Raw genomic sequence first — 26,745 nt, 5'->3', positions numbered from 1 at the left:
ATTTTTAGACGTGAGTAGCAGTTGTTCTCTTGCGTTTATAATCGAAAATGACCCTTACGGCTCGTTCGTAGATTCGATCACTAGGAGGTTATTTTTCGCGCGCGATCGGAAAATGTGACGCGCCAGCCAAACAAAACAATGCCGCGCAGAACATCTCTCCATTGAATGGGAACAAACGCTACCTTGCGCTTCAAGGTCGGCTTGCGAAGTCGGCTGTCCGAGATGTGGCGTCCGTGCCACTAACATCTTGTCAGCGTTTTTTATAGTCACTCACAAAATGATCAAGACGCGATCACAGGCATGCCTGCAACACAGCGGTTCGACCGTCGACGGTGGCCGAGACGTCGAGACGACTTTCCAAAGCGCGACGAACAACACCACTGGATCACGGCACCACAATCGCAGTACCTGTCGTTTGCAAAGAGGAATGGACTTACAAGCATAGGTTCCGTATGTGAGTACAATGAAATTTTTATTCTAATCGCAACAGGTGTTAGTACCTTCGACATTAGGTTTACGTTTCGAATTTAGTTTTATATGTTCCGACAGGAGGCGCCAAGGACTGTCGTCTGCTGCTATTGACACATGCGCTCAGCTGTGCGTCTGCAATCTGTGGCTGCACGCGATAAACGCAGCGCGCGCTGCACTGCTTTACATTGCGTTTATATCTTACCGTGGCGATGCTGATATTTAAGCTTGTATTTTTAGTTTCAGCTTGCGTTATAGAAATGGACGGCCGGCTGTCATGTGAGATTCTAAAAAGTTCTGCGGCGTGGTCTGAAGGAGTATTCGAGTGAAAGCGCTCACATAGAGTTAAAAAACAAAAAAACAATGTATATGTATATGTATACTACGAACATTTATACTTCAGATTTAGAGAAAGAAAGAAAGATTTAAGAGAAAAAATTTGATTGCCTCATTCATAATAGTAGGAGATGTGCGACTTATTCGATCGTGTCGAGAGCACACCTGCGTTTAACGTGCGCGGAATGCGTGTTATAACAGTCTTTGTTTTCCCGAATTTTGGATTCTTGCGGCGCGAAAACTGGTAAATTCGGTCACATTTCATACTGTGTGTTAATACGCACTTTTTTTATTATTATTGCATTAGTATAGCGGATGGCTCACAAAATTTTATCAGTAGGATACACTAAATCGCGGTACGTGTACGGAATTATTTGCTTTCGTTTGATCACGTACATAAATACGCAGATACCATGGCTAACAAGCCGTTCCTATATTTGTGCAATTTTACTACTGTCGATCAGGGCATTATGTTATGGCCTTGAGTGAATAGTTCAGCCTCTGGTAACATGTTTTTTTTGGTGCAAGCTGCAGATGCTACAATGTACCTCTGTAAATTGGATAATGATTTCATTTTCTTTTTTTTTTTTTTTTCCAGATCACCTGTTGGAGCAGTGTCGAAATGGCCTAGACTTCCTGGAGCTCTCCAACAGCAGAGCCAACTCTGCTGTTTTGCTCACCCTGAGTCAAAACCTACCTTATCGGGGACACTCCAGGTGCACTCTCATCATTAGTGCGCCATGGGCAGATGGTCTCCTTTTTGTCGTGCGCATGCTGAATATGCGCTGGGATGCAACACGGTGCCTGGACTATATGAAGGTATATTCTCACAGGGAATGCATACATCCCATAGCTATACTTCGTGCAGGTAAATTTCTTTTAGGTATATATTGTCCCATAAGCAGCAAGAGCTAGTCACAAAAAGCACACAAGAAATTAAAAGACAAAAATATGAATGACACTTTCAAAAGGTATGTCATTGAATTCAGCAATTTACCTGTCTCCTTGCTATCCTTTTATTTTCGCCACCCCAGTTCAGGTGCTTCAACTCATTTCAAAAGCAGATACCGGGGCAGGCAAAAAATCTTTTTCCTTCCTGTTATTTTTATTTTATTCTATAACAAAACCACTTACTACTCGTACTTATGAACGTACACAACAGTTGTCAGGACCATTCATTTAATAAAAATAACCATGGAATGGAAGCTTATGTGTGAATTCGCATGTGGAAGTTAACATATGACTAAAGAAGTTCAGGCAGTGATTATTAAAAAGTACAGACTTAAATCTGAGGCCAAGAGCCATGTTCCAACCTATATTCCCAAAGCCATTTCGATTACCGAGTTGAGTTGGGTTTAATGGCACAGAAGCTACTAATTGAGGCTGTCAAGCGCCAAATGCAAGATTTAGTGTGTCAAATATGGATGAGAGACGCCTAAAGAGTTGTTTTCAAATACTACAACTAATTTAAATGCGTTGCTACTTTTAAAGATCAAGCAACACATGAAATATTGATGAGTGAATTTTGTCCTGAGAGTAGACAGGAACGAAAAGTTGTGTGTCCATCAAAGAATTGTGGGAAGTGTTTTTTATTGTGATAGCAATACTGAGCCAGGTTTCGAGCCGTCGCGTGGTCCCAGCGGAGGCCACGCTTGACCTTGAACAGCTGAAGAGGAGGAGGAGGAGCAGAAGAAGAAGAAGACTGGTTACTTACGCTCTCGATCATACTCTTAAAGAATGAGGTTAAGTGTCCTCAATAATGTAGCACCTTACACTAATAGGGCGTGATAGGGGAATAATGTAGCAGGCAAAAGAAACTTCCGCCGTTGCTATCGCAATTCAACTAGGGTTAACCAGAGTTAAACGCAACTAACTTTTTTTTTCTCAGTTTGTTTGATCTTTTGTGTTAGCATAAAATATGGATTATTGTCATCTCTTCTCCATAGTCTGCATACTGGTCTCTCCTGTTTCACAAGAATAAAGCTGTGTAAGGTGTGTGTGTCCAATGCACAGGCAACGCAAAATTACTTCAGTGAAACATTTTTGATGGCAGTATGACTCCCATTCTCCTATTATTGCTTTTATTGATTGCTATTCTGATTACTGCAGATTGTCTCTAGTGTATTACAAGACATACTTTGCTTGCCCCCGTTGTTCAATAACAGAATTGAGCTAATTTTTTTGCTCTACACCTGCTATTGCCACCCCCTCACCCCTTAGCAGGGCAAGCAAGGTGGCAGTTTTTCATCTCTCACCAAACAATATAACGGTGGGTGGCCATTAATAATAATTTTCAAATTTCACTTGCTTAGGCATTATTCAGTGAGGCAGGAAGTATATTTTTATTGTGGGGCCTGGAAAAAAAATTCCTGTGTCCTCTCTTACATTTCTGCGCAGAACGATACCAGCAAGCAAGTTGCACTCGCCATGGTACCTGCGCCAGCCTGTTTTTATTGTTCAAATTGCTGTGCTGTGAAAACCAAAATGACACCTAGCATCACTAATCCTTGCTTGCTTTCATGTTTTTTTGGTGTCATCTACATAAAATCACCTACTACGACATCATGGCAGTAGCCAATTTTATGGAAACGTGAGGTCCAAAGTTAGGTTACATCATTAAAAAAGGTGTAAAAGGGCAGGAAGTGTAAAGGGGAGGCTGATCCTCCATATAAAAACTTCTTGGAGGAGGAGGGGGGAGGTTCTAGACACACTTTTAAGGACACTACTTTCAAAAGCCTTCACTATTTCTAAATTGTGCCTGTGCACCCAGACATGCATGCTTTTGAAAGTCAGTTGGGAGCTCTCTTTTTCCTCTGAGTATAAAAGACATTCTATTCCACATATATTCTTGGCAGAGGCTTGGCTCCGTAGCTTTTGCTTGCTTTTGCATTTTCTTCAACCTTTGTTGCAGGAAAGCTGGGAAGCAAAGACGCTGTTTAAATAATTTCATTTAATTTTGATGCATGTGATAAACTGAAAGCAATTGGTCTGGTGGGCTGGAGAAAAGGTAAACGAGTCAATCCTTGAGAACATTACAGTATTGTGAGCTGTAACAGAATGCTACATAACACAACTTTGATGAGCTTTGCATTCCATTTAGAGTCGAGAACTTTGATTATTGTTCTTTTAGGACTGGTAAACATACTCCTGTTTCACCTTTCTGCTGGCAGTCGGATAGAATTGCTATGGAATGGAGATAACATATGAACCCTTCTCATGGTTCAACTGTATCGACCAGCTTTTGGCCATGGCAGCCGCTTTTTGATAGAGGCGAAAAGCCAGGCACTTCAGTACCGTGCAACGTCAGCGTGCGTTACAGAACCTCGACTGGTCAAAGTTTTAAGTCCTCTGTACAGCGCTCTTCATAGCCGCGTCCATCAAAAACATTCTACATAAGGAACTGCAGAGCATCTGCTGTTTGGCTTTTGTACACTGAAAACTTACTGCACACCACATTGTTTTTTGGGTTTTCTCTTCTGGTACAAATGAACAAATAAATCTATTTCCAGCTATACTACAACAGAAAGTAGTAGTATACTTCCAGTTGGGAGCAATTTATTCCCAGCTAAAATGTCTTTTGCTTCCAGCTGGAAAATGCCATTTCTAACTGCACTCCAGCTGGAAGAGAAAAAGTATAGAAATATAATTTCCAGTGACTCTGAAAACAGAACTGTAAGAGGGCCTTTTCAACTGGAATTAGAATCTTAGTTTTTGTGGCCAACATATTTTTGCCTGGAAACCTAGCCATGGCTAGGATTCTAGACAAGAAAAGTAGTACAAATTCGTTTTGAGTTCCATAGACTGTGTGCACGCTCTTATTTGCATACAACTGTTCTTACAGTGGTGCACAGGGAGCATTCACGTGTGAAGCATGTTTTTGATAGCGGTGTCTTCTCATTCTCTGAAAATCTGAGAATTCTGCTGTCTTCGACAGTGACCAAGGTTCTCCAGTCGAAGCTGTACAATGACAGTAGTAAATAACACAATCCTTCAATTTCACTTTTGCAAATGAACAGCTCAACAGTAGAGTCGATGCACATGTTCTCACGCACTTTTACGCTGCAGCTCAGCGACAATGAAAGGGTCCTCTTGGCTCCTCTATGCACAGCAAGGGCTATTGGATCTCGCTTTGTTGCCATGAGGGAAAACCAGATCACTCTGGAAGTGGTGACCTCGAACTCTCCTCCAAGTGCAAACTACACTGGTCTGAACATTTTATTCACTGGTTATGTCAGCAGTAAGTATTTAACCATTTTGGTCTTTTTTTTTTTAGTGGTCAAAAAACAGTAGTGCATAATCTAGAGCTTTATCATATGCATGCTGATCATTGTGTCGTTAGAGCATAATTAAAAAGCAACCTCAACAAAACTGCTGGCTTGTTCGAGCTCTAATTTCATACAGAGGTGACATTTAGTGCTCATTTTTGTTTTATAATTACATTTGGCTGGGATGCATGCCGAATGCAGTCATAAGTAACAATTAAATTCTCTTCGCCTAATGTGACAATTGACCAGAACAATTGATTTTATTAGCAGTGTACAGCAGATTCATACTGTGAGAATTTGATAGCTCAAGGGTATGCTATCTGGGATGGCCATCATTTGCCATCATTTGCCATCATTTGCCTAGCTTCACAAACATATTGCCACATCCTCGGTACCTGTTGTCATTTTAGCATTTATGACCACTTGAAATTACTTAACGTTTATTATTTGAAACTATTCCGTGTGCCTCTCTGTGGCCGCAGAGAGGCCCGCTGCACTATTTTACAGTACGATATTCTAAGACAGTGCTGTAGACTCAAACACAAGGTTTATTTGCTTCTAAATCCAAAACCAAATAAAGAATAGCCAAAGGCTTGGAGAATGCTTCAGACCGACATTAACCCAATTCTCTACATACTAAGCCGAATGTACCCCTTGGTGCTCCTCCTGTGATGAGATAGCTGTGCTATACCACACCACACAGAGCTGCCAACTAAACAACAATACACCAATGAATAAAAACCCAATACACAGTGGGAGGGAACACTGTTGAGTTTAGGCCGGATGGTCAGCTAAAGCTGGCGAATCATACTCTGATGGCTGCAAAATGACGTCAATACCACTGCATGCTCAAGCATTTTGTTGTTTTAATCCTCCATTACAACAAATGATAAGAATTTAGTGACTAAAAAACAAGCATACCTCCCCTCCCCCGTCCCCTTTTTAATTGATACACCGTCGGCAGAGGCTATATCACCTCTTAAGCAAGGCATGTGATAGGAAGCCTCATGGAGCAGAAATCCTCTGTCCGCCAATGCTGTTTTGCTATGCCCTCAGAAACATGACAGATGGCCAGTTGGCAGATGCAAAGATCGCATATGTGACATGACCAAATCTCCTGGTGTGACTCGCTGGCTCCTAGCCAAAAAAAAGAAAACAACAAACTTCAATTGGCTGTGACAATAGGAATCAACTGGAACCGGTCGACAAACACTTACTTCCTATTAGTTATGATTGAGTCAGCAGAGAAACCAATTCCAATAGGTGTCACCAATTGGAATGAACAGGACCCATTTGGGAAAACACTGCCTCCATTTGATTACAGTTCAGTCAGATTGAAACCGACAGAGTCCTACTGATCTTGCCATTTCAAACCACTGTTTAGATTTGTAACATTTTTCAGTTGAACACAGCAGTATTTTAATCGAAAGGTAATGTTCCTAATGGACATGCAGTTCAATCAGTCTTTGTCAAGTGGCGCACCCAGTTGATCTTACCAGTTGGTCCAACTGGCCTGTTAAACTGAACCAAATATAATCGTATGAACATTTCGATACTTGCAGAACTAATATAGTTTTTTTAGGATGAGCTATCAGAAGCTTAATCTGCTAAACAATTACGTACATCATTTACACCTTTTCTGCAGCTGAAATTACATAAGTGCACTGAAATGAAATCTTAGATGTGGGGTGTATAAGTGGAAACAAAAGTGTGCTTTGCAGATATGTATTTGGCTTAAGTTAGCTGTGTCTTATTATACTAGTGTCCCCTGAGTGTGATACTGAATTGTTTTGGCTTCCATAATTACAACTCCTTTGTAAAAATGTTGGCACATCAAGGTGGAGTGTTTTCCTCAGAAACCGATCCTTTCTTCTGCATCCTCATATTGCTCGTATTAAGTACTTTGCACAACTAGGTGCTTCTTTTAAATATAATGCAATGGCTACCTGCTCGACACCTAATGGGTGCAATTTGGCAAACTCCAATTAGTCTGATTGTGCACTACTTTATGACTGAAAATTTCTCAATTGAAGCCTATTGTTTCTTGGCTGGGCAGCACTTGGTTGTGTGCAGGAGTGTCCAGATAGCTCCGCATGTAAGGGTGGAATGAGTCAAGAAGGAATGCTGCATACATCTGCAGCAGTGGAAAATTCCTGCAAGTAGAGAGGGCGTCCATGGAAGTATGTCACTGAAGATAGAGTATCGGTACTTCTGCAGGCTCAGCGTATGTGGCAAGCAACAAAGATGGAGGAGGAGGGCAGTTTATGTTTACTAGCATCCCCTGTCCTTGTTGGGACTTTTATATTATTTATTTATTTATTTGTTTGCTTATTTATTTATTCCTCAAATGTCCGGGGACATTACATGAGGGGTGGGCTGTGAAATTTATAATGGATACAAAATATCTTCGATGACGGTTTTCTATTGGCTGAAATTGATGATGGTTGCTACTTTGGATGAAAGGCCATTCCAGCCATGAGCTGTTTTCAAGAAAAAAGACTCGTAATATGTATCAGTGCGGGCTTTCATTGGATAGACAGCGTTAGGGTGAGAGTTACGAGAAATGCGATGAGCGCATGTGATAGGAGTAGCTTCAGGATCAAAGGTATGATAAAATTTGCGATATAAGGAAAGACGAGCGATCTTGCGACGACAGGTCAATGTAGGGAATGTGCATTAGTCATTTTATGCATTAATTCTTCACTGCATAGCTTGTAGTTTTCGTAAGTATATTTTTTTAACTCAAAAACAGCATTCCCATGAACCACCATCACATACCTCCTACGTTTTTCAAGGCATCCTTCTGGAAGGTGCCTCACTACATTGCAGATAACGAGAATGAGGGCAAGGCGACAGACTCTTTTGTGTGGTTAGATCAATCCCTCAAGGAGCAGTTATTGTGAGTACTCTTCTTCACAGTACCATGGACATATTTGGCCTGAAAGACTTCAGACTTGACACAAAAACCATAGTCTACGTTTTGGGCGGGTCCTGACTACTTCTTTCTTGTCCATGCCCATTAGCACTGTAAATTTTTTTGACAGTGTCAAAGTGTTTATTTATTTATTTACAAATTAGACGCGCATGTGATGTGAATGAGACACATATTTAGAAAGAGACATTTCTGAAGAGAGACAGAGCACATTAAAAGAAATGCAAGCAATACCTGCACAGCAGTAATGCTTTATGCTCTTCTAGGAAATTTGTAGGCAGCGAGTCTTGGGCTACAATAAGTATATGATATGATTATTGCTGCAGAGAATAAAATAGAGGAAAATGGTACTTTCTTGGGATTGGTGCAAAGCAAAAAACAATGTTGTCAGATACAGTCAGAGAACGGCAGGAACTCTTGACTCACAATTCGGGTCATCTGGCAAATTTGCACCGAATTATATCATACCTTTGCATAAGGATTTAATGCATACATACGAGGTAGGCAACATAAGCACCACAGATGATATCCTCGATCGTTTCCTCTATACTTTCTTATGTATTCGGTTTGGTTTGGTTTGTGGGGTTTAATGTCCCAAAGCGACTCAGGCTACGAGAGACACCGTAGTAGAGGACTCCGGAAATTTCTACCACCTGGGGTTCTTTAACGTGCACTGACATCGCACAGCACACGAGCGCCTGGATTCGATCCCGCGTCCTTGGCAACAGTAGTCGAGCGCCGTAACCACTGCGCCACCCTAGCAGAGTTTTCTTATGTATTCATATGCAACTAAGGGTTAAAGCCCGAGTAGTTGGTCTGCTCTGTTCACCTGAAGATACTACTTGGATGCCTGTAGTATTTCAGAGACAATCGTAAAGGCCAGTCCACTGTGTTCATGGGAATCCCTTTGGGTGTAGTAAATGCAACATGTACGTCCTATGTGAAGTGACTCAAGGGCATTTGGTATTTTTGAGAGAAAGACACTGAAAGGACTTAGGCAATGTAAATTGTATGAATGCCTTGAGTACACTGAAGGCAGCTGGTTCAAGATATCTTGAGATGCTTATTATCAGGGCTTCTTTTCTTTCTCAAGGCACTTCACAGGTCAGAACTATGCTACTACGTTATCATTCCCAGGTGAAAATTCCTAATTGATAACATGCTGTCTCCAGCAGTATTGGCTAATTTATTAGCACACTTGCAGTAGCTGCTAGGACCAACAGCTGCTGGAAAAAGTAGCTCTGCCTAGTTGACACCACAATATTATGTTTTCATTTGTTTCGGTCAAGCATTCATACATAACTCTTAATATCCTTTTTAGAAACAAGTGTTAAACTAATATTTCCTTAATTATAATGTTAAATGCTAGATATAAAGAGTGCTTTACCGTGTGCTATGGTTGTATGCATGCATTTTTCACAGTCTTTCTCGTGATTAGAATGTGGTAGTTGCTTTCTATTTTATCTTCTTTCTTTTCAAGAGGGTATACAATCTGTTGCCTTTACTTTTCTAACTCTTTCATTTCAGAAGCCGTTCTGACAACTCTGTTACTGAGACAAACATGTAATCGCTAAGTGATAAAATAGCACCATCAATATAGTTCCCTTATGTCCCAGGAAGCCGCTGCAGCCCGAACACCATGTTTCTCTGCCTGGAATCTAAAGTGTGCATTTCCAAGGAATTCTTTTGTGATGGAATCGACCACTGTGGTGATGGCAGCGACGAACCAGATGACTGTGGTAAGATTTTGCTGTGTTTCTAAATTTAACAAGCTGAACTTTAAAAAGGCATTATGGTTTCTCAGGTGCTATAGCTTTCAGCTGTGAAGCACAAGACCACTGGTTTGATCCTGGCTGCATTCCAGCAGAGGCAGGATGCAAAAACAGTGATGTGTTGAGATGCAGAGCACATGAAATAACTCCAGATTAATCTGAGTTATAGTTTAAAAAAGAGGACTCGACTATAAGAAAAAAAATTCTGGATTGTTTTCTTTGCAGATTCACTAATTCTCGGAAAAAGGAGAAAGACAGAAACTTTTGTGGCATATTTTTATGGCTGCTTTATTGGAATTGGCGTGTACACAAATGATTTGCTTGCTAGAGAGACATTTTGTTCATAATTCTGCGATTATCCAGCCTAACCTCCAGAATTCAGATTTAGACGCATTATGTCATTTTCGGTCAAACTTAAGTTTCCCAAATTAAAATGCAATGGATTTTCATTACTCACCGGTTACTACACCATAAACCAAAAAGTGGCTAAATGCTTTGTTCAGCCAAATTTTGTTGTCTCCTGCATTTGCTGCATTGCCGAATGATAAAAGACAGCATGTTGGATAAAAAGACCACAAGATAAATGAAGCATATAAAAATGAATGTGGTAATCCATATGTAGCAAGCAGCTCCGATATGGCAGGCTGCACGGCAACACATAAGGATTTATCCGGGGAATATTCCATAAGTATGAGCAACAAACAGTCATCGTCCTTTTATTTAAGTAATTTTCTTATCAATGTATAACATTCAAGTCATTTTCAAATTTAGTGCAGGAATGACCACAGAATTCATCCTTTTATGCAAGCCACTTGGTAACTTTCATACTGCAGCTACTTGCACTCTTTGGGTACTATAGGCCCACTGTTAATCAGTGATGAATACCACATCAAAGAAGCATTACTGGTAAGCAAAACAGGTGTTCTTAATTCATAGATAACAGTGTGTGTAGTTTTGCAACACAGCCTGGAATTCTGTTGGAGCCATATCTATACAAAACTTTGCTTCACTAAAAGCACATACCATGTGCAATGTGAAAGTGGATTGAAGATTTGATCACTGGCAAATCATGGACCACTGGCGAGCCATGCATTTTTGAACATATTTCTTAGCATTGCAATGTCACAGCCAAGTGTCAAAAGCCTTATATGCTCTATTAGTAACAAAACCTAGCGTTATTGAGAAAACGTAGTCTCAGAAGTCTCAGATTAGTCGAGCAAACTGTGACGTCATTACCCTAGAGACCAATCAACAAGTGGTGGCAAGTTCAAAAAGGGAAGGGAAATTCAAAAGTGTCAGGGTGAATAGCATAGTATTATGGGTGGGTTTAGTTGGATTAAGGTGATTAAGTTGTATTATGTCCCAGACTGCAATTAAATATATAGAATAGGTTGGGTTATGGTGGATTCCTGTAAACTGCAGTGTATTAATGAAGAGTGAAATACATTGCATTAATTTGCAGTGGAGTGGATTAAGTTAGATTATAGTGTATTGTTTTGGGTTAAGAGTGAATTATTGTTTGCAGTATCAAGAACTGCAATAGACTAAATATGAGTTCTGGTGTATTGCAGTGAATTAACAGTGGATAATGCTGGACTAAATTGGATTAGGGTGCATTTTTATGCATTAAGATAGAATTACATTCAATTAAAGTGGACTGCATTGTATTAAAGTGGGTTAAGTTGAATCAGGGTGCATTACAATAGATTTATTGTTGCACTAAAAAATATTATATGCTCTTGCCTCCACAGTAGATTTAACACTTTCTACTTTCTGCAACTTTTCACAAGATTTGAGAATTTTGTATTTATAATTTGTTCTATAATATATACTGTCCCTCTTCATTTCCTAGGTCATAAAGAGTGGATCGACAAATTGAAAAAGTCATAGTTCTTTTACTGCAATGCAGCTTCTCCCAATTGAAAAAGAACCAGTCGATTCAAATCAGTGACGTAAATCTATGCAAATTTCAGGAGGGGTACACATAGCTTGCTGTGGCATACATTTTTATTCTCTCTCTATAAGATACGATCAGTTAAAAGAGAGTATGTGTTAATGGTGCTAACAGATAACAATGCTTCTAATGCACTTTGTTTTATTACGTGATTATTCCATAATTTGCGTATAATGTACTGCAGTAACAGAGTACAACAATCAACAACAGCATAAAATGTAGCTCGGAAAAACTGATATATATAACATGTCATTTCCAAAGTAAATGAAAATGTCACTAAGCATTCAACAAAAGATGCTCAATCAGGTTACTCTCATGTTTAAAAAAAGTGCTGAGATTAACGCCGAACCCAGCATTCACACATTATAATTTAATTATAAGAAATTATAACAATTATAACGAGCTTTATTGTAAGGCAAGCTCGTTTGCTGGGGCTAGGTCGAGGCTTGCAGGTAGGCGCTTGCAAGGTAGGCACTGACTCGAATAGCTGGTGCTCACATCTTGTGCCGCGCGCTGGCGCCAGGTCATCTTCTTCTTTATAATCACCCCCCAAAAGAAAAGGGAGCCATCTTGGTGACTTAAGGGGACAACAATACTTCTGGGTCACAGTAGGGTTTGAGCTGAGATACATGGACGGTCTCATGCCCACATCGTAGAAGGTCTGTCGAAGACGTGACGGGCTCAAAAATGACGGGTGAGGTGTGCTCAAGGACGCGGTAGGGTTCTTAGTATCTCGGCAGTAGCTTGGAGGAGAGGCCAGGTGATGTACAAGGCACACGTAGCCAAGCACAGGCTTGCGGAAGAAAGTTATCGGCGGTGTGAGCTGAGGCAGAACGATTTTTTTGTCGGCCCTGGTCAGAAGACGTGAGTAAACGGCGAGCTTCCTGCACTCCTCAGCGTATCTCGAGGCTTCAGACACGGTGGTGGCTTCAGAAGAATCGGGCTGGTAAGGAAGTATGGTATCAAGTGATACCATACTTCTCCTTTACACAATTATAACAAACACATTATAACAAGGTATAATTTTTGAGCTGGTTAAAAAAAAAAGCATTGCTGGGGTCAGCATTTGCAAATATTTTTTCAATTCAGTCGAGTTATTATCGCCTGTAACGTCTTGATGAACATGTGTCATCACATCAAACATACCAAAAAGTGTGCCCTAGTTCGGATCACCCCTCCGGAGAAGGGTTGAACTCAACAAAGCTATTAACACTGCTTGAAAAGGAGTTCTCCCCATATTGGTTCTGTATTTCTCACTGCTACATGAAGTCTTCCCGCCGTGCAAGTAAAGCTGCCGGCACCTCATAGCTAAAAGGCCAGTTCATCAGCTGCTCCCCTCACCAGCTAGCTGAATCAAGCCTCGAGTCTGCAACAATGCAACCATAGCGCATTTGTGACGGAAGCAGATTATGGTTGCACTAAAGCTGTTGTTTTTAGAAATTTATCTCCTTAAGTGTTGCCTCCCAAGCAACTGAAAAGGGTGGCATGCAGTGCTCTTTTTAACCCGATATTTTAGGTTCCGCCCAGCCTTAGCAGGCACTCATTAGTGGTAGAAACCCACTGTCACTCTTAAATCTTGCTCGCTACAACTGTTCGTTTTTTGTTGTTGTTGTTGTTGTTGTTTTTTCAAGAGAAAAGCTTCATCCGTGAAAAGCAAACGGGTCTGCATGGGCCTGACCAAATGAGCACAGTGCCGGGCCGGTGATTATATAAATCGACAACGGGCTGCAGTTCGGTGCAGTCCGAAGTGGCGGCGTGTAGGCCAGGGCACAGTCTAGATATTGGCCTTTGAGACCCTCTAGCACCAAACAAAGTCATACTTTGTAGGTTTCCTTGAATCTCAAGCCTGCATTATTGCATTAAACATTCCAGTTCTGCTGTTGTGCTCTTTACACATCATTTGTCACCATCGTTTTCTCACTAGATATTCATGGCCTCCAAGTTCTTCATTTAAGCTTATATGAAAAGTAGGCCCGAGATCGTTGAAGAGACATTCGCAGTATTCTAATTGGGATGCCAGTCGTCAGAAACTAAAAGTAACAGCAGTAAACGTTGCTCGTTGTCTCTTACTAATTTCCTTGTTTAAATAAAGATGACCAGCTAAGATTAACTATTATGCACATTGCAAATGCTAGAATTGCACCTATCTGTGCCTGTCATGTGCACTGTTAAAGTTAAAACGTTTGCCAGGCCCAAACAATTGAGAAAGACCCCCGAAGAAAGTTTTGAGAGTTCACAGAGTGTCGACCCTCGAACAGCACTACCCTTTAATATCTCAGTCTCAATTAAAGGTTGACTCTATGCCACAAAAGCAGAGGTTTAAAGATAAATGCAATCATGCATAGTCATGACATGTCTTTGATTATCAACAGGTATTGTGTTAACATTGTGTTTTGAATATGTGATTCTGCTGAGCCATTCTGTGGAAGGGAAGAGGCTTCCCCACGCTCACATGGCTGTCCCATGTTGCTTGTTCTATTTGCATCATTCCATGCCGAATTAGTGTATAGTCCCAGGACGAATCTCACAGGGGGACGCTTGCATGCTGTGTCCTCTCAACCCTTACCAAAGGAGGGTCAGGACCCCTCCTGTCTCCCTCCGCAATTTACGCCACTGATTCAAATTCCGAAATTTCCACTTGGGGCTGTTTGATACATTTCTAATAATGTTTTTCTCCCAAATAAACTAGCTGTAACCAGTTGATATCTGATTGGATCCAAGTAAATGGACTGTATAAAGGAGATATGTATTCTAAAATGCGCTGTCTTTGTCAAAAATATGCAGCTTACGAGTTTGCTTCTCAGCTCTGTTGCACATCCCCAGCGTTCATAATTTTGCAGATGAGAAATCTCTTCACCATTTGCGAGCTTAGATATCCCAGGAGTGCTTGCTGGAGCCACATTACAAGGCTTGAAAAAAACAACCTTGGGCTGTATATTTTTGAAAAAGACTGTACCTGCCGTGTCATACAAAACATCTTTGCGAACTTACATTTTTGTAGCGTTCTGGTGAAGTAAAAGGAACTGACTTGACATGGAAGTGTGCACGGGCAGGTACCGTCACTTTATAAGTGATGGTTGGTTTATAGGGCATAGTGTCCCAAAGCAACTCAGGCTATGAGTGGTGAGATAGTGGAAGACTCCGGAATTTCAACAGGCGCCCCTTTATATGCCTCTATCGAAATTAGGCCGCTACGGCTGGGATTGAACCCATGTCGTTGAATTCTGCAATCAAGTGCCCTAAACACTTATCCATTGCTGTGGGGTGTGAAGTGGAATCATGGGAATACATGTTGTCATGTAAATCAGTTGCCAGACAAGCCAGGTATACATAGCACACAAACCACAGCTACAGTATGCAGTATACATTCACACTACACCAACATACCCAATACATAATGTGCAGAATTCGGGTTTTTATACCCCAGGTATGGGATCGTCGTAATAGAGACGGTGATGTTTGCCAACTAAGTGCAGTTACTTCTTTTACTTTGACCACGATGGGTTCTTTAGGCAATGAATGCAATTTAGCAGGTCAAAGTAGAAACACCTCTTATTGCAGAGACGACGACGAAGTCAGGGAGCTGTCAGGCTGTGCCTGCTCGTCTCTGCGAAATCTGTTTGATTTTCCATTTAATACTCGATATATATGTCCCAGATAGCCTATATTGCAAGATCCTGACATGTTATCAGCGGCGGGTGCGGCTCCACCGATGCCGCACCCTGGATCATAACCTGAGTGTTCTTCTGGCATTACGTCAGGCCTACCTCTGCAGACTGTGCCAGCTCTGCAATCATCACCCGTCATCCCAACCTGTGTATCATGCGGTCACCTGTCATCACCAGGTACTTCAGGACTCTCACCCTCTGATGCTCATCTACAACACGCATCTGGTCCTTCCACCGCAAGCTGGGATCGGCTGATGCCTACAAGTCAGGATGATTTTCCTGATAGCTCAGATACTTCATCTGCCATTACCTGTATAGATGCTGCGGCGAAGTCTGCTCAAGAGTCAGACAAATTTATTCAAGTGCCATCGAAGCGTCGCCGCAGCTCGAGGCGGTCGAATTTCAGTGTCGACGCAACTAACGCTTCTAAAGCGCCCAAGTGCAACCTCACAGTAATCATAAAACCAGTAGATACCGAATAGCGTATTACTCGCTTTAATCCGCTGGCAATGAGGCAAGCATTTGAATCTCTGGGTCCAGATGCTATCCTTCAAGTTCGCCCCAACGAGCGGCTTAATCTTCTGGCAGTTGACACCCGAACCACGGTCGCTACTGAACGCCTTTTACAAATACGATCAATAGCAGGAATTGCAGTGCAAGCATACGAGCCCCGACCAAACAACTGTGGCGTAGGAGTAATCAAGGGTGTGCCCCTGGATCTTTCTCAAGAAGATATCTACTCAGCACTACTGCAGAGAGTTCCAAAGTTCCAATAAAATCGGTGCGCCGTCTGGGAAATTCCGAAAATATCCGCATTGTTTTTGTGACAGAATCTGCGCCAGAATACGTTATTCTTGGATATACAAGATACCGTGTGCATGAATACATCCAAAAACCACGACAATGTGGTAGATGTCAGCGCTTCGGCCATGTGACTACTGCTTGCCAACTAGCCTTGCGCTGCCCACGCTTTGGGGGAAATCATGACCGTACCTTGTGCCCAAGTGACATCCCCATTTGTCCCAACTGCGGAAAGCAGCATGAGGCAACGTTTTCCAGCTGCACTGCCTACCAAAAGGAGAAACTAATCTATAAGTACAAGATATCCAACAATACCGACTACAAGTCAGCAAAAGCTGCTTTAATTGACCAAAATCAAATCAGGAGTAGTCATCACAGAAAAAAACCATTGACGGAAAAGAAATCACAAGGACAGTTACAGAAAGATGCTGCTGGTCATCCAAGAATTGATGACGTGGTTGAATTTCCTCCTCTTCCACAACAATCAGAGGTTCAACAACCATCTGTACCAAGCCCACAAAAAATTACTGCACAGCAGCCTCATTCGAGGTGTGCATCCCGGAACCGCTCATGCGAAACCTCTATTCGCAGAAACTCTGACATTTCTAGTTCCCAACTGTGCTCACTTGTTGAGGCTGTTCGTGCTTTTCTTATACCACTCTCCTCGCCGGTGCCGAAAGCCATCCTTACAATTCTTGATTTCATATCTCCTCTCCTCGCGCAATGACGGTAGCAGACAATCAATCGTCGGCTCCACCCAGCGTGCAAGCCATCCGAAATAAGGCCACCATCTTTCAATGGAATGCCTGCAGCCTCCGCCCCCGTCTCTCTGACTTTCGACACTTCGTCTTCAAGCATCGTTTCCCTATAATTGCTATATCAGAATCTCGGCTTAATACTACAATCTGTCTATCAGGCTACACAGTACTGCAACCAACAGCTGGCACAGACCTCAGTAAAGTTCTTCTGGCTATCCGGAAAGACGTCAACTTCATCCAGCATCCCATACCAACTGATCCACATAATGAGTACGTTGCAGCCACTTTAAAGTGCATGAACATGCAGTTTACAGTAATTGCTGCCTACATACCACCTCATGCTAGTTTCAATATCGAACGCCTACAAGATATCATGCAAAGTACCCCTGTGCCACACATTATAACGGGAGATTTCAACGCACATCATCCTGCTTGGGGAGGCGTCAGATCGACAGCCAGAGGCCGGCAGCTATTCGACTTCGCACTTTCCAACAATTTATTATTTCTCAACGACGGCCAAGCAACTTACTATCAAGGAGCACGGTCCAGTGCTCTTGATATCTCCATGATCTCTGCTGATCTGTCAGCTTCAACAACCTGGTCTGTGGACATCGAGACTCGTGGCAGCGATCACCTACCTACATATATTGAGGTTTGTGGCTTTTCTCTCGCCTCTCAGTGGCACAAAGTTCGCTACACGAACTGGGAAGATTTCGCTGATGCCATAGAAAAACAGGATCTGTCAAACTTAAATTATGACTCCTTCATAGCTGCAGTAGCACATACTCAAACACTGCACACGAGAGTCCTCCACCTGCCAAAGGTGTACTCAGCTGTTGACGCCGAATATGAAAAACTTCGAGCAATACGTCGCAGAGCAGAAAGACGAGCGCGCAAGACACATTCTAGAGACGATATCCGGACTTCTAGGCGAGCACAAAAACACGTTCAACGCCATTTGGACAAGCTAGAAAGAAGGGAATGGACATTTTTTTGTGCAAAATTAGATCCTAAAAAGCCACTATCTAAAGTATGGAGTATTGTACGAAGCTTAAGAAGTCAGCCTTCACAACTACATCCTTTCGAGTGCGTGGCTCTAAATGCCAATACTACTTGTCTTCATGTAGCAGAGACTTTCTGTTCAAAGATGATTGCTCCATTAACAGCTCCTTCACTGCAAAATGTGCTCCCCATCTTTGTCCCGTCGCCCAACACTTCTTTCCTAGACGAATTGTTCACTATGGAAGAACTTCAAGCTGCGCTAGCAGTTACCAACAAAAGATCTTGCCCAGGGCCTGACCGTGTTAGCTACATTTCGCTGTCGTGTCTTGGAAGAAAAGCCAAAACGCAGCTGCTTACCATCTATAACAACTCTTGGATAGCTCGCAGCCTTGTAGAGAGCTGGAAGACTGCGTGCGTAATACCCGTCCTTAAACCTGGTAAGCCATCAATTGATCTAAACGCTTATCGTCCTATTGCACTGCTAAGCTGTGTTGGGAAATTGATGGAAAAAATGGTTCATTCACGCCTTACCCGGGACTTGACGAATAGGGAAATTTACCCTCCATCAATGTCTGGCTTCCGAAAAGGCCGAAGCAGTATTGATAATGTTATTGCTCTTGCCAACTGTGTCAGGCGCAGCAAAGCTGAGCGGTCTCTAATTATTGCCGTTTTCCTTGACGTTAAAGGAGCATTTGATAATGTCACGCACGAGGCGATTCATTCAGCCTTGCGATCAATTGACATTGCTGGACGAATGTATAACTGGCTTTCTGATTATCTTCGTGATAGGACCATTTTCATGTCAACGGATCAAGGTGACACGTCCTTACATCATGTGTCTCATGGCGTTCCTCAGGGAGGGATTTTAAGTCCAACCCTCTTCAATACATCTCTTCTTGGTTTTGACAGGTCCTTGCCACCTACTGTTGAAATCTCCTTCTACGCAGATGACATCTGCATATGGTGCTCCGGAAGAAACAGGCGCATTGTGCATGCTCAGCTACAAAAAGCAATAGTTGGCATTGCATTATTTTTAAACAAGCGAGGTCTTGTTATATCTCCAGAAAAGTGCGCGGCAATTTCATTTTCATGACGTGATCTCTCCCGTTATGTACTGAAAGTTGCTGGCACTCCTATACCGTATGTCAACCATCAAAAATTTCTAGGTGTGACCTTTGATAGGTCTCTTTCATGGTCACCACACGTTCAACAACTTAAGAACAAACTCTCCTCATACGTATCTATATTCCGTATGCTCTCAACGACCAGAAGAGGCTGCTCTACCGATTCCTTATTACGGCTTTATGGAGCACTTTGTGAAGGTCTTCTGCGTTATAGCCTCCGTTCTTCAAGGCCTCTCGCAGTCAAGCATTAAACTACTTGAAGCCATGCAGGCCAAAGCTTTGAGAGTGTGCCTTGGTCTTCCAAAGAACACTTCCACAGTGGGCACTCTGGCGGAGAGCAGACGTCTATCTGTAACCGTGCTGATACCGCAGGAGCTGCTTCGCGCCCAGCTGCGCTTTGCACTTGAACCTACCCACCCGTTTTCAGAGGAAAGTATGACATCGCTCTCCCATCTACTGCCTGCGCAATATCAACGCGCAGTACCGTCATCTTTCCCACCATGGAGGTTTGCTTCATGGCAAATTTGGACAACTATACCTCGCATCAAAAGAAAAGCCCACACCCCAGGACCTGCACTTAAATACTTCGCCCTTGAGCACATCTGTGCACGCTACAGTCATCATTGCCACATCTATACTGATGGCTCTGTCACAGCTATTTCTTCATCCACCGGTGTGTGGATACCATCAATGCACACCACAATCTCGGCAACACTCAGTCATCGCACTTCAACTGTGGCTACTGAGTTAACAGCTCTGAGAGAAGCAATTATATATATTCTACAACAACACCCTGCAGCATGGGTTATCTTCAGCGATTGTCGCGCTGCACTACAATTGCTTAAATCATCAAGAATTCAGGAAGAGCTCGTCATTGACATAATTAAGCTACACACACAGGCCTATGACCTGAGTCACAGCATTGTGCTACAGTAGTTACCTGCTCACTGCGGCATCGCGGGCAACGACTTCGCCGACGCCGCTGCAAAAGAACTAAAAGATTCCACAAGGACAATTTCAGTACCATTCTCACGAAGAAATGCAGCAAGACTTGTAGCAACTGAATCATGGTGATTGCAACGCTCTCTGTGGTGTGACCCGAACCATCAATATCGACCTCTACACCGAATAGATCCCACTTGCGTCTTTCGAATTCCTCACAATTTGAACAGGTGGCATCGAAACTGTCTACACCGAATCCGCTTGAAAGTGTCATACACAAACTACTTCCTACATAAAATAGACATAGCGAGCAGGCCTCTGTGCTCTACATGTGATGTGTGTGAAAATTTTGAACATTTGGTAACCTCCTGTCAACGGTTTACCACACATCGCAGGACACTGCGCAATAATTTAAGCTTACCTAAAGACACAGCCTTGCGCCTTGAACATGTCCTGGGTCCTTGGTGCGATGGATCGTCTGCTGCGCGAGCTACCAAGGCCTTACTAACTTTTCTGAAGGACACAGGGTTGATTAATACCCTTTAAAACTCATCTGTGTGTGATTATGTGCGTGTGAAAGTGTGCGACACCGATTCTCTTTTTTTTCTCATTTATTTCCCCTTCCCCTCCCACACTCTGTCACCCTCATCCCTCAACCCTCATCAGGAGTAGCATGCTAGGCTTACTACCAGGCAGACATCTCCTGTTGCTATTAAAATATCTCTCTCTCTCTCTCTCTTATTGCAAAACAAAACTTGCTCTGCGTCATGTTTGTAATCTGCAGATATCAGTTGCTTATAGTAATGCCCATTAACAAAGATTCAAATAGAACTGCCAAAAAACTCAACTGGAGCCTACATAAATTCATTTCGAACCAGAATTCCAATTCAAACCAACTGTGTTCCATTTGAGTCCTTTTGAAACCATTTGAAAAAAAAAGAACATGTTTGTTTCATATGAAGTTCAATTGGTCTAAGAAATGGTAATCACATTTACAGGAACCAGCTGAAAATTCAATCGCTTTTTTTAGCGAGGCTAAACCAAAGGATATGATGGAGCCATCAGTCAAAATATAACCCACGTCTGTATGGTCTGCCCAATGTGTTCTCATGTATAAAAAAGGCTGGAGCAGACTAATATAACTGCTTGTTCTGGATCTTCTGTCAAAAAAAAAAAAAAAAAACAAAAAAAAAACACTGAGGCACAGGCAGACACACACTTCAATCTTTCATCTGCATTTTGGCTCAGCGAGGCATGCTTGGCTCACCATACAAAATGCATGATAAGAAAATAGTGCAAATGCATACGTGGCAGCAATGTAAAAAAAAGATGCAGGTTGTTTTTTTATGATAGCATAACAGGTACTTCTCATCTGGATAAGAGCCAAGACCTTGTAGGCCCCCCCTACTAAGCTTGCTTTCTGCCTGCAAGGAAGAGCAGTGGTACCTTTTGCGGTGCTCTGTGTCTTGTGAATTTCGCCTTGGAAAGCACTCTGCCATGGTGCACAAATTGTAATACAAATAGAAACTGCCATCACCCAGTGCCGTGCAGGAGATTTTGTGGCAAAACCAAGAAAGCTTGGGCCAAGTTCTGGTTTCACTGTTTATCTATGGGCATCTTTGATTTGACTGCAGCTGGACTGTGTTCAACAACCAAAGCAGGATTCCAATATCTTCTAAGTTATTAGACGCTTTTACTCGAGGAAGCGCTTCAGAGGCTACTGAAAAGCAAAGAAAAACAATATGAACGCTAGTGTTTGTGTCTCTCTGTTGTACTTATGTTTCTTCTCATCCATGGTTGTTAGCACGCACTAAAAGAAAAAAAAATTGTTATGAAACAACTCAGCAACTAGTCAAGTTGAATGCATTATGAAAAAAAAAAAGCTGTCATTTTAGGAACTTGGTTGAAATTCTACTGATGCGAATGAGTAATAATACATTTACGAGCATAGGAGATGAACTTGCAAATGAATGCCTCCATTATTTTGTTCAGTAATGTATCAATTTTTGCTGGTATACCTGCCCACATAATGAATACACCTTCCAACATTGGTAAACTTTCTTTCTGTCTGCTCACTATGTGAAGGCAGTAATATGCAGCTTTTCTCGCTTGCCTCGCTTTGAAAGAAGGCAGTAATTGTGGCTCCTGGTTCTAGCGAAAGAAACAGAAGTTTGATTCATACTGTCTGCATACGAGGCACATTCAGTTCTTTGCCTCATTTGCATGTGTCCACAGGTTCGCATGATGTGGCCACAGGTGGTTGAAGCATACTTGACAGATACATGAAAAACTTGAATGAGCTGTGGCTGCAAAAGTTAACGGGGCAGGTAGGCCAGAAAATAATTCAAATTATACAACAAATACATAAGCAAGGAACACAGCTGTGGAATGGCCGCTTCCACAATTCTTTTCGCATCCAACGGAAAACCTCTTTTTTTGGCATCCTTGGGCAACTGCAATCATCTCCCTATGCAGCATGATGTAGAGCTGTTTTTCAGAGATGCCACTAGCTTCAAAAGGCACAGCGATGCCACTTTTGTTTGTTTGGTATTTCATTTGTACCCCTGTTGTTTAACAACATACTCACATGCCAGCACCAATGTGGTGGCATGTCTGTATCAGTTAACTGTACACCAGAAGACAACACTGCAGAAGCCATTCTTTGACATGCAAGTATGCAACAAAGTTCTGCTGCATGTATGATACTAGCAGTAATGACACAGGTGTCTTCTTTTGAAACTATTTTACATTTCTATGACATCGTGAGATTTGGACATGTGAACTTGTAGCACTGCTTGTGCTTTCTTTGACTGTTTTCTTCTTGCTGTTTTTCAACAAGCATTTAACTTGCACGGTCCTTTTATTGTTGATGTGGTACTGTTCCTTCCTGCCACACCCAACTTTTGGTTGGTTCATGGAAGAGAAGCACTATATTGCATACTGGGCTGCATGCTGTACTTTGTGCACAATCTGAACTGGAAAGTGCTTCATGTCTGGCTTTCTTCACTGCAGCTCAAACTTCATGTTATTCTATAATTGTTAAATTTATTGGAGCTTCCACAATTTTTCATGACCAGCGTCTGAATTGCTAGCAACATTAGACAATGTTTGTGGGCCAGTTTTTTTAATGGGGATACTTTAGATTATGGCATTGCTCATGCAGTAAAAACACAGAGGCACTTCTGTGCAAACTGCCTTGCATTTGCGACCACCGATGCTTGGCCACTTGACCCGGCTTGGCAGGCCCGACATACATTTTAGACACGTGAGAAATTATAAGCATGGTGCATGAATATGTGAAAGAATGATGAGATGTTTCAAAGCCTGGGAACCTGTTTTGCTGGGCGCTGACAGTTCAGTAATTATTATAATTAAAGCAATTGACAGCGGGCCAAAATGTGTGTTAAGGTTATGGTAGAATATGAATGACTCCACAATACATTTATTGAATCAGGTATGGCATTGCTGGTTAAAAATAGTATCCTAATCTTAATTTGGCACTCAAATTCATAATAAACAATATGAAGTGATCTGGCACAAAAAAATGAGGTTGTACATGATCTAGCCATTGTTAAATGCATTGTGGTTTTCTTTTAAATATCTTTATTATATTTTACTAACATTTGCACTGTCTTCAGAGAGTGCAACTGTATAAAAGAAGAAAAAAAGGTTTGTATCAGCATAACGAAATGTAGCGTGAACTGGAAATGCAGCAACATTCTCAGGATGGTGGCACAAATTATTGCTTTTGTATGACGTTACTACAGCAAGATTTTTTTTTATGTATGCATGCATTAAAAGATAGGATACAAACTTGTACATATCAGTGCAACAGTAATCTAACAGTCCTTGCCCACTACGTTTGTTTTCAATAAATCAACTTTGGCAGAATTCAATCACTACTTCACGCACCTATCACCATTTTCACCAGCACGATAGATGAAATGACTTTTTGCAGATAAAAAAAACTTTCTTTAATATGTTTTGTGGCATTTATAAAATTAATTTTATAAAGCTTCCACAATTCCCAGCAAGTTAGGCTCCTGAAAATGTTTGATAGAAAATATGTCAGCTTTAATAGTAATTCATTTGAGCACTGACAGGCAATAAAATACTAATGGAATGTTCGATAGTGTGTAGAACATTTGTATGTATGCTGATACCAATATAGAAAGCACAAGGAACAGGTTCACAGTGCAGAAACATTAATTCACCTTGAAAGCAAGAGCTGAAGCTTAGTCAGGAACAGCCTAGAATGTGTAGCAAGAGTGTCTTCTACATAATTATTTCAAATTTGTAATTTTCTTGGACCCCTCCTCTTGCTTTCACTAAGCACATTAGAGGTCCTTGAAGTGGGTGACCTGCATGTCAAACAAAGAGTCCACACATCTGCACATCATACACTGTCCTTGTCTGTTTATCTGTTTCCATAGCAACATCTCTGTGCACTGAAAGGTCTACCCCTTTTCTATTTTATACGTGAAATGGCTAAAGAAAGTAACTAATTCATTCATTGTGAGCTGACAGTTAAGACAGATTAGATGGCATAATCAGCGAAGTGAAATAAAAGCATCTTTTTTTTTTTTATGTTCATACTCAGCAGCTGGAATTGGTTGCCTCAACAAAGAATCTGCTATCAGACATGGAAACGTGTGCAGAGCTGTCTCATTTTTTGCCACTGTAGTGAATTGTTTTTCGATATAACTGCAATGTCCCATGGATAGGGCTGTTCTTGTTTTTGAGTCCTCTGCAATAGTAATCACTTCAAGAGCTGCAGGTGTATGAAAGTACAGGAATAAAAATATTTATGCTTTCCTAGATGCTCAGCAGCAACTAGGCTATAAACTATGTCATAGTGGTGAACCTACAGTAACCCCCACAGGCATCATTTAACATTTTGATTGAAAAGAAGTAACTTTTGGCCTAAATAGCGCAGCCTCAGCAAAGCAAATCACCGGGCTTTTTAAAAACTTCGATATTAACACTTCACTATCTATGAAACCAACACTACAGACTAGTTGCAAAACCTGTAAGTCATCTTCGTGCAGCAGAAATTCCTACACATGGGAGAGTAGGCTTACTTTGGAGCAATGGTTAGGAGCAGTGGCAGGCCACTGGCGAGCAGACGTGTACACCATCTCTATACACACTTTCTGCTCCCTACTGTGTCACCGCTGCACTTAATCCGCTTTATTCTTGCATCAAGAATGCCTGAAAACCTGCTCTCACACGATGGCCTGTGCAAGCAAGAACCTTGTGCAAATCTCTGTGGGCCTAGTACTAATGTGTGGTCTGCACCTAATTATTGTCCTGGATTAAGGTTTTTCACTTTAATGTATGTTATTCCTGTATTAAAAATGCCTGAAAAGGACCTAGCGCAATCTGTTAAGGCCTAGTCATGCACCTATTATCCCAGAGTAAGGTTCTGCCGCCATGGTGCATGAATTCCTGCCTTATACAGAAGACAGCTTGTTGGTTTTGCAACTGGTCTATATATGGTCTGTGGAATCATTCTTTTGTTTCAAAGATGCACTTGATGCAATAAACCTAGAAAAAAATGACATCGGTACAGGTTAAAAAAAAACTGAGCAACAAAATGGCAGGAGACGTGCTACCAAGCTCACTATTTTGCAGAACATATATTTTGCTGTTCACAGTAGGCTGGATGCTACATTTGCCTCGAAAGAAAGATATAGTGCTAGCAACAGGACAGATACTCTTAGAAAAGTCAGCACAAGTTCACTATGTGTGCACCCAAGAATATCAGACACGAATTTTTTCATTGCACCGCAATAAGAATGCAACCAACACAAAATATCTCACATTCTTTTGCGAAGTTCTGGCACATCTGGATTAGTTCACCACAACCTATAACAGTAATGAAAAGTTGGCAGGCAGTCACTCAGCGATGTCAAGAGTAACAATGATCCACATCGAGTAGGCTTTTTACAGCTGCGATAGTTGCATAAAATGATCTCATGCCTTGCCTGCCTTACTCATATCAGCTTAAACAATCGTCTTAATATTTTTTTTCCAAATTTTCCAGTACTTCTTTTTTGAGTAAAACATTTGATAGGAAAAGGAATATGAGTGACTGATTCCTGCTGTGCTGTTTGAAACATGCAGAGAGCATAGATCAGCATACCTGGATTGAATGGGCTCCAATTCTGTGCTGGATATCCGTGTACAGCCTCTTCAGTGGAGTGCTTTTCAAGGTGTACTCGAAGAAAAAGCGCTCCGTCATGGTTGTCAGGGACCCGTGATTGCAACTGCACCAGTGTGAGTGCCATGTTTGTTATTGTGTAATACAGCAAAGTGTTCGCAGCAACTGTGCATGTTTTGAGTGGCTGCACTTTTTTTTATAATAGTAATAGTCATCATCCCTCATTACAGACAGTACAGAGTTGATCACACCTGTCTGGAGTGGTCGAACAGTGCTATGCAGATGAAGCAAAGTGAAATTCCAAAGCAGATGCAGACTTCTGCTGATAATACTTCTGCTCTAACACAGCCTTACAGTCATGCGAATTGCACTGGCACAAGCACATTGTCTCCAATAAGGAATTTCTGTCCAGATTTGACTTAAATTGCTTCGCGGTACACTGCTCTAGCTAGCACTCTAGACAAGTGTGGTACTCTGTAAACACTGCTGCAACGAAGCCTTCAGACTCGAGCTTTTCAGAATAAAGCAGCTAATTATCAATATTGTTAAGACTACTTTTA

At 41.7% G+C, this 26,745-nt stretch overlaps 2 protein-coding genes across 2 annotated transcripts in view; one reads left to right on the top strand and one right to left on the bottom strand.

Moving 5' to 3' along the window:
• The window catches only part of ctrip (E3 ubiquitin-protein ligase ctrip), a 118,144-nt gene extending 117,823 nt beyond the window's left edge, over nt 1–321 (bottom strand). The window contains exon 1 of the mRNA XM_084595023.1: nt 183–321. The gene's annotated coding sequence lies outside the window, so the exon portion shown is untranslated. The remainder of the gene's footprint in view (nt 1–182) is intronic.
• Nucleotides 301–26,729, top strand: LOC146199518 (uncharacterized). Its single transcript, XM_084595027.1, has 5 exons — nt 301–454; nt 1,403–1,623; nt 4,870–5,041; nt 9,618–9,740; nt 26,149–26,729. Exons 1-5 carry the CDS (start codon nt 301–303, stop codon nt 26,283–26,285), a joined length of 807 nt encoding a protein of 268 aa, XP_084451153.1. The 3' UTR covers nt 26,286–26,729.
• The last annotated feature ends 16 nt before the right edge of the window (nt 26,730–26,745 follow it).

Source organism: Amblyomma maculatum, chromosome 2 (genome assembly GCF_055883805.1).
Source record: "Amblyomma maculatum isolate TAMU_Amacu chromosome 2, ASM5588380v1, whole genome shotgun sequence".
In the NCBI taxonomy this organism is placed as follows: Eukaryota; Metazoa; Arthropoda; class Arachnida; order Ixodida; family Ixodidae; genus Amblyomma; species Amblyomma maculatum.
The sequence above is the reverse complement of the archived record's forward strand: the minus strand, read 5'-3'. Positions and strand labels throughout refer to the sequence as shown.